This window comes from Sinocyclocheilus grahami, unplaced genomic scaffold, assembly GCF_001515645.1.
Source record: "Sinocyclocheilus grahami isolate Dianchi unplaced genomic scaffold, SAMN03320097.WGS_v1.1 scaffold855.1, whole genome shotgun sequence".
In the NCBI taxonomy this organism is placed as follows: domain Eukaryota; kingdom Metazoa; phylum Chordata; class Actinopteri; order Cypriniformes; family Cyprinidae; genus Sinocyclocheilus; species Sinocyclocheilus grahami.
The window spans coordinates 117,816-132,320 of NW_015506034.1; the positions used below are offsets into that span (position 1 = coordinate 117,816).

The 14,505-nt window shown below is 37.0% G+C and overlaps 1 protein-coding gene across 1 annotated transcript; it reads right to left on the reverse strand.

Annotated features, from left to right (window-relative positions):
• Window positions 1-1,476: 1,476 nt before the first annotated feature.
• Window positions 1,477-14,195, reverse strand: LOC107563055 (glutamate dehydrogenase, mitochondrial-like). Its single transcript, XM_016247836.1, has 13 exons — window positions 13,613-14,195; window positions 9,710-9,790; window positions 9,562-9,617; window positions 8,962-9,025; window positions 7,735-7,829; window positions 6,190-6,369; window positions 4,887-5,024; window positions 4,588-4,725; window positions 4,386-4,466; window positions 3,782-3,905; window positions 3,091-3,182; window positions 2,685-2,747; window positions 1,477-2,422 (listed from the first exon to the last, which is right to left on the reverse strand). Exons 1-13 carry the CDS (start codon window positions 13,998-14,000, stop codon window positions 2,303-2,305), a joined length of 1,620 nt encoding a protein of 539 aa, XP_016103322.1. The 5' UTR covers window positions 14,001-14,195; the 3' UTR covers window positions 1,477-2,302.
• Between the last annotated feature and the right edge of the window lie 310 nt (window positions 14,196-14,505).

A 14,505-nucleotide genomic window follows, 5' to 3' on the forward strand; every position in this document is an offset into this window, starting at 1 on the left:
GAGAATATCAGAGTTACTTTTTTTTCCAATTTATTGATTGACAGCTCTGGTGTCGCCATGGTGACAGAAATCAGAAGATGTTACTGTAGTTCTAAAATAAATATGAATATGCATTAATTCATCTCACTCACAAAAAACACAGATTCAGTATTCCTCAAAATGAATAAAAATAATGCAACTCAGAATATGACACAAACCTGCAATAATTAAATGTTAAACAACACAAATATCCTTTATGTATTTCATCCCGTTCTATTAACCAATGTCTTTGCTTCTGTCCTTCGATGATCCTGTTCAACCATACTAATAAGCAAAAATTACTCTAGACAAACATTTGTGTCCTTTTTTTACTGCTGAAGTGTGTTGAAATGTCTTCTTCTGCATTCTACTGTACGGACGTAAATTTACTTTCCCTTCAGCCTGAGGCTTATTCATTTCACTTTTGGTGTGAAAAGGTTTTTATATTTGCCAAAAATAGAACTTTTTTATTTTAAAAACAAACAAGCAAGCCCCGTTCAGATTTAAAAAGTAACGTAATGCATTACTTTCCATAAAAAGTAACTAAGTAATGTAATTAGTTACTTTTTTTATGGAGTAACGCATTTTTGTAATGCATTACTTTTAAAAGTAACTTTCCCCAACACTGGTTACCTTTATATAATGTTGCCTTCAAATTTCCCTAGCTGCTGCAGCTAAAAGAAAAGTGAAGGAAACATTTACTGGAAAGAAACAGGAAACTGATAAGACCGGGGGTATGGGAGGTCTTTTCCCAAGTAGTGAGGAGAAGGACAAGAAACCAAAGGAAACGTCAGGAGGTGGACTATTTGGTGGCCTCCTTAAAGCAGAAGGACCAGGGGAAAACAGCGGCGGAGGAGCCTTTGGTGCTGGAGGCAGCAATGCAGTAGACAACAGTGGAGCAGACAGCAGTGAGTAATAAACAAATACATACAGACACACATCCAAAGAAAAACAAAAACTGTCAAAACCTGATGGGTCTTCCAATAATTTGTCCACCATGTACAAATATAATAACATATTAATATTTTGTGTTTGATTAGGTTTCAATGATGCACTAGATGACCTTGCTAATGAGTTCTGTGAAAAATGATGTTCTGACAACAAGGAAAAATCTTCAGTTCTTCAGCTGGAGACCTGTCTTACATCAGCACAATCTCCAAGTGTCATGGACTATTAACAATATAAGAAGACAGTCATTTGTTACTAATGTAAATAATTTTAAACCGATGTCTCTGTAATATCTTATGTACAACTACTTAAAAAATACTAGAAATTATGCCTATTACATTCGTATTAGGTATTGTTTAAATAACTTAAGTTTAGTTAGGCTGCTTTTATTTTCAAAACTGTGTGATTGAATAAATGTTCAGTGAATAAAGCTGAATAAAATTTTTGTATTACTACTAAATGAAAAAGGTCTAATTTTATCCACTTACATGAGCATTGAGTATAATCACATTACTTTTTTTCTGTCAATATTTTAAAAGATTTCAAAGTACAAATACAATTAACCCAGTAAATCAGCTGACACACTGCACATTTTCATTTACATTTTATTAATTGTAGACCATTTAAAAAGGCAATACAAAGTCATTTTTTTCCCAAAGGCTGTTTCATATTAAATGCTAATATTGCGATGAAAATAAACATTTGCTCCCAAATATATGCCCTACCGTTTGCATATTATTAAGAAATTAAAAATAAAAAAAAACAAAGGAAGCTTTTTGTTATCACTGAAAACTGTTCCAAGGAGCAGCAAAAGCAGATATTTATGTGCAACATTTTGGTAACAGATATAAAAAGCCTGAGATTCATCCTGCATCCCTTTCCCGCTTGACCATAATTGTGTCAAAATGGGTGGGGAATAAAGTAACCAACTAGAAATCCTAGAAACTGGCATGAGAATCAACAGTGTGTGGCTGTGACTCTAAGGCTTAATGTGTTTTCAATACGCAGCAACTTCATTGACCTGAAGAAAACATTACAAAATAGCTTTAAAATAAGGTACAACTGATCAGTGTTTCGTGGCGAAATGTGGAAAATTAAACAGACTTTGGCTCTAAAGCTTTTCTAAAAGCCATGAATATTTGAAAGGATGATAAACTAGAAAAGACCAGATAATTCTAAAGATGCTTATTGGTAATCACATGCATAAATGATATGACATATATATATTTATGTCATATAAAATGTAAACGTGAGGAGCTGAGGGGTTAAGTGATATACCTCGGGTCTGTGCAGATGAACAGACTCAGATATAGAGTCGGGTAAATAATACTACCATCTATGTGAAGGTAAGGCCAGCCTCATGGTACACTTTGAAGACTTTCTCAATGGCGTTGACGTAGGCCGCTGTCCTCAGGTCTAGCCCAAGGTTATACCTGTTGGCTGTGCGCATGATTTGCTAAAAGAGGAGAGATGAATTATGTGAACAAACAGAGCAGTACTTTACATCACAGAGGCTCTTCATACATCAAACTAGCCTAAACACACACAGACTAGTACACTGCCTCCCGAGACGGCATTTTAAGGCATCATAGACCTTCTTAAAGTGAATATCATTCTAAAACGAATCTTAATTATGCTGCCTCCAAAAAAAAACTAATTTAATTTCTTATTATTATATATTTCGGATTATTATATATTTACAGTATATATCTACTTACTCTGGCAGATCGCTCCATTGTGTAAGCCAATCCAGAATGCACAATGTCCTTTTCAGAAGCTCCCTACCAGATGAGCAAAACAAGCGTATAAAGGTCTAGTACTCAAATATAAAAATTAAAAAATGCACATTATGGCCCGGTTTCACAGACAGGGCTTAGACTAAACCAGAATTAGGCCATTGTTCAATTAGGAAATGTAAGTAATTTTTATTAACATGCCTTAGATAAAACATTACTGGTGTGCATCTTGATGCAAAACAAAGGCACTGATATATTTTAAGATCAGTCAGTGCAAGTTTCTTTCAGTTAAAACGGCTCAGATTTACACTTTAATCTGGGACTAGGTTTAAGCCTTGTCTGTGAACCCGGGGGTATGTGTGACAAGAGCTTCTGCGTTTATACTCACAGCAATCCTCTCTTGAAATTCCGATGTGGGAACAATAGGTATGGCTCCACCATGTTTCCCAAACTTCCTTTCCAGACTCTCCTGGACAGACACTGCCAAACAACATAGTAGATCCCCATTAGCATGAGCAAACTGACACATGGATTTAAGATAGTAATGGTCAAAAAAACAAAGTTTATTCTCACTTACAGCTTCTCTGAGGCCTAAATCTGGGATTTAGTTAAATATTTTATAAAGGGTGCAATGAAGTATGGTCCTGATATTAGTGTAAAATGAACTTTACACCATTCAACAGCTTTTTCAAATTTTTAGGCCAGTCAGATGAAAGGCAGGACATAGCACGTTTGTGTTTTTGTGTATACATGCAAGCATTCCCAGATACTCTCAAGAGGACACCAATCCCACTATATTTGCTCGTGGGAGCAGAATAAACAGAGTGAACAAAAATACCACATGACCCATTCTAGCCTGCCTGAACCACCAACATAATCTAGAGCAATTAGAAAATGGAAAACAAGCCCTTCCAGAGAACTAAATCAACTGAACAACAAGACTGGTAATTGATTTGCAAACAATCATATCATTGCTAGGGAGATTTTTTATAACCAAACACTTTGACTATGTATGAGGCATTGCAGTTTTCCTACATGACTACACATGACATTTTCTGGGAAACAAATGTTTGACTTACTAAGGAGATGGTAGTTTGAGTCCCTTTCGTATTTGAAGGTCAGTCTGCCATAACTGACGTGGTTTAGGTTCTTCAGCCACTCAAAGTAGGAGACTGTCACACCTCCAGCATTCAGGTACATGTCCTATATATATATATATATATATATCCCTTTCGTATTTGAAGGTCAGTCTGCCATAACTGACGTGGTTTAGGTTCTTCAGCCACTCAAAGTAGGAGACTGTCACCATTCAGGCATTCAGGTACATGTCCTATATATATATATATATATATATATATATATATATATATATATACACACACACACACACACACACACACACACACACACACACACATACAATTATTTATTTTTAGTATCCTATTAGCATCAAAGGCTATTTTCAAGGCAAGATAAAAAATAGTTTAAAAAAGGGGGGGAAACTAAAATTTTATTACAATAATAGAATAAAACCTATATAAAAATCTCCTATAAATAAAATCAAAATAAGGTAATAGACAAAATAAGATCAAATCACCTATATATGCATTAATCAAATATTGTATAATAGGCTAGTAAATTTAGATTTAACATTCAAATAACAATTAGGACTGGAAAACGTACAGGGATCACCATGATATTCCTCTCTAGGAATATCTTGTCAGCTTCAGGGGTAGTGGGACCATTAGCTCCTTCAGCAATGATCTGTGAAAATAATAAGTGTTACTTTTTCTTTTTCTTTTTATATTCTCATTGCAGCTTCTGTGGAGTGGCATAATACAATAAATAACTCATCCACATTAAAATGACTCCATTGACCTCTAACCTTGGCCTTGATATTGTTGGCGTTTTTCTTTGTAAGCTGTTTCTCACTTGCAGCAGGGATCAGAATATCACACTCAGCTTCCAAGATGCTGCCTTCATAGGGGGTGGCATTAGGAAAGCCAACAATAGTGCCATTGGCCTGGAAAACGAGAGTATTTGATACATTTGGATTATAGATTTGAACATAGTACATGTAGTACTGCCAATTGGCCACAAGGTGGCAGCCTTACAGTGAATATTCGTACACTGCACTGAAGTTCTAGAATGTCACTCCAAAGAAAATGAGCGGTTCATACTCACTAGCTTATAGTCTTCCAGTTCTTTGGGATCAATGCCGTTAGGGTTCCAGATGCTTCCATCCAGCTCTCCGACACCCACACACTTTGCTCCATAACGGTGCAGGTAACGCATGGAGTGCAGGCCCACATTACCAAAACCCTACAGCAGAAAGTGGGAGAATGCATTAAATATTTTTTATACTGACAGCGGAACTGAAGGTAATGTGGAATACTGATGGATTCTGTGCAGGAACATTACTAAACATCTAAATACACTACAAAACAAAGTCAGTATTTGAGAGTCACAGTTAAAATATCTAAACATCACTAAAACAGCATACACTTGACTTGCTTTAGAAGTTCAAGTTAAAGATAATAAGAATTGTTTTGAGAGAATATAGCTTGAATTAACATACATTTTCTTACCCTTCTGCCAAATAGTTTAATCATAATCTAACTATATTTTTAGATTTATGCTTAAAACGGGGAAAAATACCAATACCAGTACACAAACTTAATTCAAGATATATTCACTATAAAAAGATATATTCAGTATTTTAAGGTATTTTATCTTAAGGTATCTTAAGGCATTTTACCTAACCTTAAGTGATTTATTTGGTTTGAATTATGTTTACATATACTCTCTCACACACACACACACACACACATAATAATAATAAATAAAATAAAATGGCTTATTTCTACTTGTATTTAGCACCAGATAAATGGGTTAAACCATGTTCATGCTGCAAAAAAAGAGCAATTTAGCTCTTGGCATTGTCTTTGAAGAAAAAAAAAAGCACAATATTCCATTATTATTCCATTAAATATACCACATGAAAAAACTACATCCTGTTCCAATTACTACTTCTTATATTTGCTATATATATTTATTTCTCTGACATGTCGCAACACATGGTAAAATTAATGAGTTTTTAATCATTTATGTAGGAAGTGTAACATTTGCTAGTTTCGCACCCTTTTAAGCTTTCTTTATACATATTAACTGGGCACCTAAAAGCACACACTGAATATTTAAAGTCCTTAGATAAGCAAAGTCAGAATGATCCGTGTCAGCATACACTAACTGCTGGCACAGAGTCATGAGATAATGGACAAAGTGTCTGTAAGTTCCACTATGCAAGCAGAATAATATACAATAGTACTTATATCATATTAAAAATCCAAAGTTTGGAGTTACCAGTGTATTTTGGGCCAATGCATAAGAAAAAATCTTTATCCAACTGATTTAATATGACAAAAAAAAACAAAGCATAATGTCATAAACTTGAAGTGCGGTTTATGTGATATTGACATGCACAAACCTGAATGACAAATGTCTTGTCTCCAAACCCCGGGCTCAGGCCCAGCTGGCTCATGTAAGCAGCCTCATTGACAAAGTTTTCAATGCCATGGAAGACACCACGGCCAGTGGCAGATATACGCCCATGGATTCCACCCTGACTGATGGGCTTACCGGTAACACAGGCATGAGCATTGATATCCTGATAAAAAAGAATTATAATTCTAAGCATTAGAAGAATGTTGTTTGCATTCAAACAAAATAATCTAAACTGTAATGCTTATTATGAGGCACAAAGCTATGATATCTTTAGTGTTAGAAGCTGGTGATTACTAGCGGTATGAGTATTCATTGTAAGGTATCTCTCATGTCCTTTCATTTATCTTGCTACAGGGCAGCTCGCAAACAGAACAGAACATCGTGGCTACCTAGACAAAGCAAATGACTGCCATGGGAGGACAGACAGTATTGAAGGAGTCTGTCAGGAGAGGGTGGAAAAACACAGGGGCGCTTTGTTCTCTTGGTCCTATAAACGCCACACTCTTTGTCAGGGACAGTAAAGGCTCTGGGCACTGAGTCACCAACACAGCCACAATCTGTTTGCTAGTTCTTACAGATATCCTGTGTGATTTTTCAACATATGTAAAAGCTTAATAGAAATCACTGCCCCATATCAAGGTAATGTATGCATCAAATTTTCTGTATGCGCTTATTTATCTACGATATTATGCTATGAAATGTGTCTTTGGGAGAAACTAGATCTGAATTTCCTGAAGGAAGTGTTTGCAAGGCAGCAAAAGAGTGATAACTTTTTGAGTAAGTTTAGTTTTTAGCTTACTTTTAGAAAACCAAAGTAAGTATGTCTTGTTTACGTGTATATATATATATATATATATATATATATATATATATAGTTAAATATATGCATGGCAAACAAGACTAATAACCATTCACTATGCAAAGAGAATTAAGAAAGAATACAACTGCAAATATTACAATAACATCATTGCTGCTAAATGTATTTTGAATACTAAAAATAGATAAAACAAATATAGCCTAAATTATAATATGGCTAACAAATTCAGAATGCATTTGATCCACTGCCATGACAACACAGTTATCCAGTGCTTTAAATCAAGAGAACAATATTTAAAAAATAAAACAAGAATTAAATAATGTATAAGTACATTTATCTTAAAATAAACTTTCTCTTAAACAGATACCTCTGGTTATCAGAAATAACAATGTAACTGCAGTGTGAACATAAATTCAAGTACTTTATGGGCTTTCGCTATATGCTACGGGACGTCTACATTCTTATCGTGCTGATTATTCAGCTGGCATATTAAATAAAAAAAACTGAAGAAATCTATCAGCATTTTAAAAATCATATCACCGTTATTGAAAAAAATTATATCGCAATACATATTGATATTGAATTATTGTCCAGCCCTAATCAGCATCAATTCAAATATCACTGCTTGCAATACAATTGTTTTCTTATACATTTTGCTAAAGCAAACCTGTTGTAAACTATATGAACACTTGGTCAGGTTCTTCAACTTACATGATGGCCCATTGTGTTAGCATATGTGTCAGCGATCCAGGACATTTCCCTTTCTCCAGTGCTCATGTCCGGTGCGGGGACGTCAATGCCAGGCCCTGACACAGGAAACAGAAATGAGTGTGCTACTGATCTTCCCTTACCATGGCCATGACTCATTTATTTAACTCAAATATCTCGACACAGTTAATGTCAATCATAAAAACCTCTGTGATAATATATTCATACGACATTATGGCTACTGCGTCACTGCACGGTATTTTGAGAGAAGCTACACTGACAGAGAGCAATGTGGGAATCCTGCACTCAAAAACACCAACTACCTCTTTTACAACCTCTTTGAACTATTGTAATATGAATACAGCTTATCTAGGCTTTTGGGCTACAGGTTAAATAGCTTGTAATGTAAGTGAAGTGAGTGAGTGAAGTGACATGTGGCCAAGTATGGTGACCCATACTCAGAATTAGTGCATTTATCCCATCCAAAGTGCGCACACACAGCAGTGAACACACACCCGGAGCAGTGGGCAGCCATTTATGCTGCGGCGCCCGGGGAGCAGTTGGGGGTTCGGTGCCTTGCTTAAGGGCACCTCAATTGTGGTATTGAAGGTGGGAGAGAGCTGTACATTCACTCCCCCCACCTACAATCCCTGCCAGTACGAGACTCGAACCCGCAACCTTTGGGTTACGAGTCCGACTCTCTAACCATTACTTCCCATTTAATGTAGAAGTGGTGTCAATTACAGCCTGACTGTTAATCTTTACTGTGCCATCTAATGCTAAGCATTACCTGGCTATTGTTCCTGAGTGTTGTGTTGTGGTTTAATCTTCCGTATAATTCCGGTTTTATTCTAGTCTAAATAGTAAAATATGCTAAACAGATGTCATTTGGGATCAACAAATATTGATAAACTACTGATTACTATAAATACAATATAAATATAAAAAAACTTTTCTGTAACATGCACTGCCTCATAATTAGCAGACTTATTTAGCATTTTCAGCACTCATACTAGGGGACATTCTGCAGAATTTTACTGAATCTTAAAATCTGTTAAACAGAGGACTATGCTTTTATTGGTAGATGAGTGCATAATTGTGAAAATTATTCCATAAACATCCACAAGGAATAAGGGATGCATAGACTTTTGTGCATGATGGGCATTTCGATTCTGCTGAGCTTTTGCAGAACTCTGGAGCAGATTCAGTTTGTGCATGCTCATAACTCACCAATGAAGCCCTTTTTAGCCAACTCAATAGTAAATCTTCTTGTAATCTTCTCCAGTTCTGTGTCCTGAGTAAGGAAAACAAAACAAAACAAAACAAAAAAAATGTCAGGACATCGGTGACTATAATTTGATTAACAATATGGAAGTATACATTAAGAAAGCAATGCTTGAGCATTCGTTGTTTCGGCTGTAGATGGGGAGTCGGTCATCTGAACGCTAAACTCAAAATTGCATGTTTAATACACAAATGATAAAATACAAACAAATAAAGAACAGTCAGAAACAGTCTCCTTAACAGACATTAAACCCTGTAGGATTTCACTTTACGAGTCATGAAATAAACAACATCCTGAATCTGGTTGGTTCTAGAGTTTCTGAATATCTGTGTTTAGTGAAAAAACTACATCTTACTGCTTTTTTTTTTTTTTTTAGAACAATGTCATAAAATATTCAACATCATCTAAAGGGGACAGACTCTAAATAAATATCTAGACATTCATCTGCAAGAGCATTTATTATTAGAGTCATAATATCTGAAGTTAATGTCTCTTACCATCTTCCAAAATTATATTTAGTCAGAGAATATGAAGAAAACACTCACGGAGTAATTCTTTGGGTTAATTTTCACCCCCGCTTTAGCTCCTCCAAAAGGCACATCTGTTGAGAGCACAGTTCATGTGAATGATTAAATGTTCATACTAACAACCACAACCAAATAAATGTACACATAAATAAATTTAAGCACTTACCTACAACTGCACATTTGTATGTCATTAGTGAGGCAAGGGCTTTCACCTCATCCACCGACACCTCTGTGCTGTAACGGATACCTGGAGAAGCAGAAGCAGTGTCCTCATCAGACTAGGTCTATGCAAATAATATCTGTAGATCACTCAAGTCATTAAACAAGCATCAAAATAAATCACATGCATTATAGCCTTTGTTTTAACTTGTTTCATGATGCTAAGACAGGATATTCTCTATCGATTAAAGCTTACAGACTACAACACTTTGATAACCTTTTATATTACTTGAGTGCTTATATAATTCGACACTTTAGGGCGTTTGAAAGCTCTTGGGGAAAAAAAAGAATAAATAATAGAATGAAAGCAGGCAAATATTTGCCCACTGCAAAAGTGGGCCTTGTCTATCAGTTAAAATAACATTGATGATCCAGACTAATATGCTGTTTAGAGTAGGACGTCTTGAAAATTAAAGGGGTCATATGATGCGATTTCAAGTTTTCCTTTCTCTTTTGAGTGTTACAAGCTGATTGTGCAGATAAGATCCCTGAAGTTGCAAAGACTAAAGTCTCAAAACCAAAGAGATATTCTTTATCAAAGTTAAGACTCTGCCACGCCCACCTAAAACAGCTCGTTCTAACACACCCCCACATATCTACCTCACTATGTGGAAATATTAGCATAATGCCACCCAAATGTGCACGCAAAGAAAGAAGGCGTGGTTTCAGTAACTGCAGTTAGTGTTGAAGCAGCCATGTCAGGGAGACGCTGTTTGTTTCTAGGCGAAAGCAAAAGCACTTTATTTGGCCTTCCGAAAGTAGATGCTTTTACAACCGTTTCGTGAACCTAGGAGAGGAGGTAATTCTGACTTTGCTATGACAATCTGGCGCTTCTGAATCAGCTACTGTTTTGTTATTAGTTTAAGTATTTGCTATTGACTGTTCAAATGCAGAGTATTGCGCATCGTGTGTGTGTGTGTGTGTGTGTGTGTGCGTGCGCGCACGCGCGTGTGAGAGAGAGAGAGAGAGAGATAGAGAGAGCGTCACATCAAAGTGGAGTCAGCTCTGTCTTTACATTTATTTTGAAAGATGAAGCTCGCGATTATGGTAAGGGGCGTTACATTTCCGACGAGTGCTTGCGGTGTTCGGCCAATCACAATGCATTGGGTCAGCTGGCCAATCAGGGCAGACTGCGCTTGTCGGAAGAAGGGACTTTGTAGAAAACGAAGCGTTTGAGAGAGGCGGGGCATAGAGGACCTACAATAATGTACAGTATTTGAAAAATAATGTGTTTTTTGAACATTAAAGCATGTCAACATATTCTGTTACACCAAATACACAAAATAATGATCTTTAAAAAAGCATCATATGACCCCTTTAAATTGCTCTAACGGCCTTGCACAAAAAAAATAAATAAAAACAGGGCCCAGATCCACAAAACCTCTTAAGGCTAAAAGTAGCTCATAGCTCACTGATTTAGGGTAAAATCTTAAAAATAATGGCCGTGTCAGTCCTAAATTTAGGACTCCTAAAAGAGTGTTTCACAAAGCATTTTAGCACTAAAACTAGCTCCTAAATCTGTGAAATGACAGTTCCTTAGTAAAAGTTTGTCTCAGCAGCTTTGTGAATAGGTTTTAAGAGAAAACTCTTAACTAAAAACTTTTACTGCTATTCAGGAGAACCTTTAGTGGTAAGATAAAATGTTCTGTGAATACGGGCCCAGGTCTACAGTTCTGAGAGGGGAAATTTTGTGTGGCTGAACAGGCAGTAAAGCAACCACCGTGATGACTCACTCTCTCCACTGAAATACAAGGGAAGAGAATCTAGGCAGGGCCCAGAATGGGTGTGGTTAAAGCCAATGTGACTACCCCAAACTAAACATCTGTTTTCAGTCGGCCTCAAAAGCACTGCTTGGAAAGCACTGGCAAGTTTCTTAAATTCATGGATGATGAGCTAGTAATTCATTTCAAATTACTACTAACATCAAATAAAGTTATTAGTGCAGATTTAAAGGCATAGTTCACACAAATTATTATTTTTTTCATTATTTATTCACCCTCAAAAGTTGGTGGTAGCCAGTGACATCCATTGAATGGAAAAAATACTATGAAAGTCAATGAGTACTAGCAACTCCCTGTCTGGTTACCAACATTCTTCAAAATATTTTTTTGTGCTCAACAGAAGAAAGAACCTCATACAGGTTTAGAATAACTTGAGGTTGAACACAATAACAAAAATGATAACAATATTTCCACTTTTGGGTGAACTATGCTTTTAAAGAACAGTCTCCTTGCTGAGTTTATTGGTGACTAAATGAGTAAGGAAACTTTAATTGTTTTAAAAGCCTTTTTTGTTGGTTCTTCAGTATGCATCTGGTTGAACGAGTATGTACTACTGTATATATTCAGTGAGTCCAAACAAAGTCTGCATCCTTTTACCTATTATATGAAATGTTTTTTCTTCATTTCTTGCATTTTTAATCAAATATTTGAATAAGATTGCAGGTTTTATTATTCTTTACCTAGTTTCCTATACCCCTATATAAGCCAATAGTAAAAAACAATATAGGATAAATTACAGCGATAAACTTTTTTTCTGAGGAGGAAAGAGCCAACTTTGATCTCTTCCCTCGTGGAAACTGGTTTTGAGGGCTCTTATACATTAGCTTAATCAGAGACTTCCCAGCACACAAGGTGCAAAAACACGTGATGTGTTATCTTGTTATCCGGTTACTAGACCTCAATGTAAAATCATTGACTAAACTAATTTATAAACTTAACAGTCTAAAGTCTAGACATCAGTTCAGTGACTGTCTCACTGAAAGCTCCCATTGAATCTACTCAATAGAAGATCGGGCAGAGTACATTATACGATCTCCTTCAAAACTTTGTTGATCAGTTCAGCCGAACTCATCTGCGATTTAGACCACTTAAAATGGAGGTTAAGGTACATGGGATGCAAGTTATATTATTGGTCTTTCTACAGTTGTCGTAGTTTTAAAAAGGGGGAAACAGTCTGAAAATGCTGATAGGATGGAGTTCTATTCGAGGAAACTGCAGAGATTGAGCTGCTCTTGGGGGGCTTCCACCTACCTTCCCTAATAAAGCATTGTACAGTCAGACCTGACAAAGCAAAATGGAATGGCAAACAGCTCTTATACAAGCACATTCCATTGATAATAAAGGAGTTCACAACTTCCAAAAAGTACACAAATATCTCTGCAAAGATAAGACTGTAATTTATATGATGGATGGGCAGGGGGGGGGGCTTTTCAATCTGTATTTTGGAACATGCAGATGGATTTCAGCTGGTCTAAGTTGGCCATTAGCTTGTATAACATTCTTGTACCAGAAACCAATTGGTCCTACCAGCATAAGGTGATGAAACTATGTTTTAAAATACTAGTTGGTTTCTATCTGGTCTAAGATGGACACAAGCTGGTCATATGCTACAACAAACCGGCTAGACCATCTTAGACAACCTAATGTACACATTAGACCAGCTAATGACAGGTTTGGACCAGATAAATAAACGAAACCAGTTAATTCTGATATAACACCTAAATATTAGCCTTTTTATTACCATCTACAGTACGCTGCATATTGATTGTATTGTGAAGCTTCAAACTCCGTGTCAGTAACGCTTGCACGCCAAGAGTCTCAGTGTCGCTGCTGCGCAACCGCGATATGGGACTTTTTTTCAAGTTCATGGCAGAGAAGGCCTATCGTGTAGCACTGTCAAATTTTAAAGACAAAGCGTGTAAATAAATGTGTTGGACACACGCCACCACAAAGTAAACTTCAGAAGATGCTTTGACAGGTAAGTGAGATGTGTTTTAGTTTGCATCTGTTTTCTCTCGAGAGCGCGACTGCTTCCTATTAACGCCTGTGTAAATAATGCATGAACTTGCCTCCTTTACACGGGGTCCTGTGCTGACTGTGTTGAGCTCTATAGCCCTCGATCATCTCCCACTCCCCGTTGTCTCTCTTGATGGGGAATGACACGGACAGGACGTGGTTGCAGGGCTTGATGATCTTGAGGATCCCCCGCACTCGGTGTCTCTTCTGCTCGGGCGTTTCTCTCGTCTTGAGATCGTGCACGAGTTTGTCCTCCACGATAGAAGCTCCGCGGTCGAAGAAACCCTCGACCATCCTAAAGAAGTTCGGGTCATCGTCTTTCTCTCCCACGGCTTCGCTGTAACGGCGGATCCGCGTGAGAGTCGCTGAAGCAGGCAAAGCGGAGTCAACGCATCCCGAGGCCAGCGCGCGGGTGACGAGCTCCCCCAGACACCTATACATGGTTTTGAACTAACCTACTAACTAACAGTATTAACAAAGAGAGGAAAAACTAAGACAGAAGGTGTCAAAGGGTGGAACGGGGTGAATAAACGGACACCACAGCTCCTCCTTTTTTCCCCACTCAACAAAGTGTCAGCTTGAGGACTGTTTGTGAGTTGTTTTAAGCGGCAGGCGTGCCGTGGGTCTCCACCTCAAGCTGGGAGGCGCTCAGAGAGCAGGAACTCGTAAGCAAACACTGCGCTTTGAAAAAATATTAACAAGCATTAAAGTTGCTGGTGTCTATGAAATAAATATATTGGCTAAACTTATGTAATATCTCTTTAAAAAACGGAGGGGGGGGGGTGTTATTTGAGGTACTATGTATGTAGCCTACTGTAATTGTCATGGTATTTTACTACAGACTAATAGAAGTGGATTTAAGAAATTGTGAAAGATAATTTTTTTTGTGTGTAGAAGGAATGCCACTTGAAAAGGGCTTTCAAAACAGACTGCGATGCCTATAAAT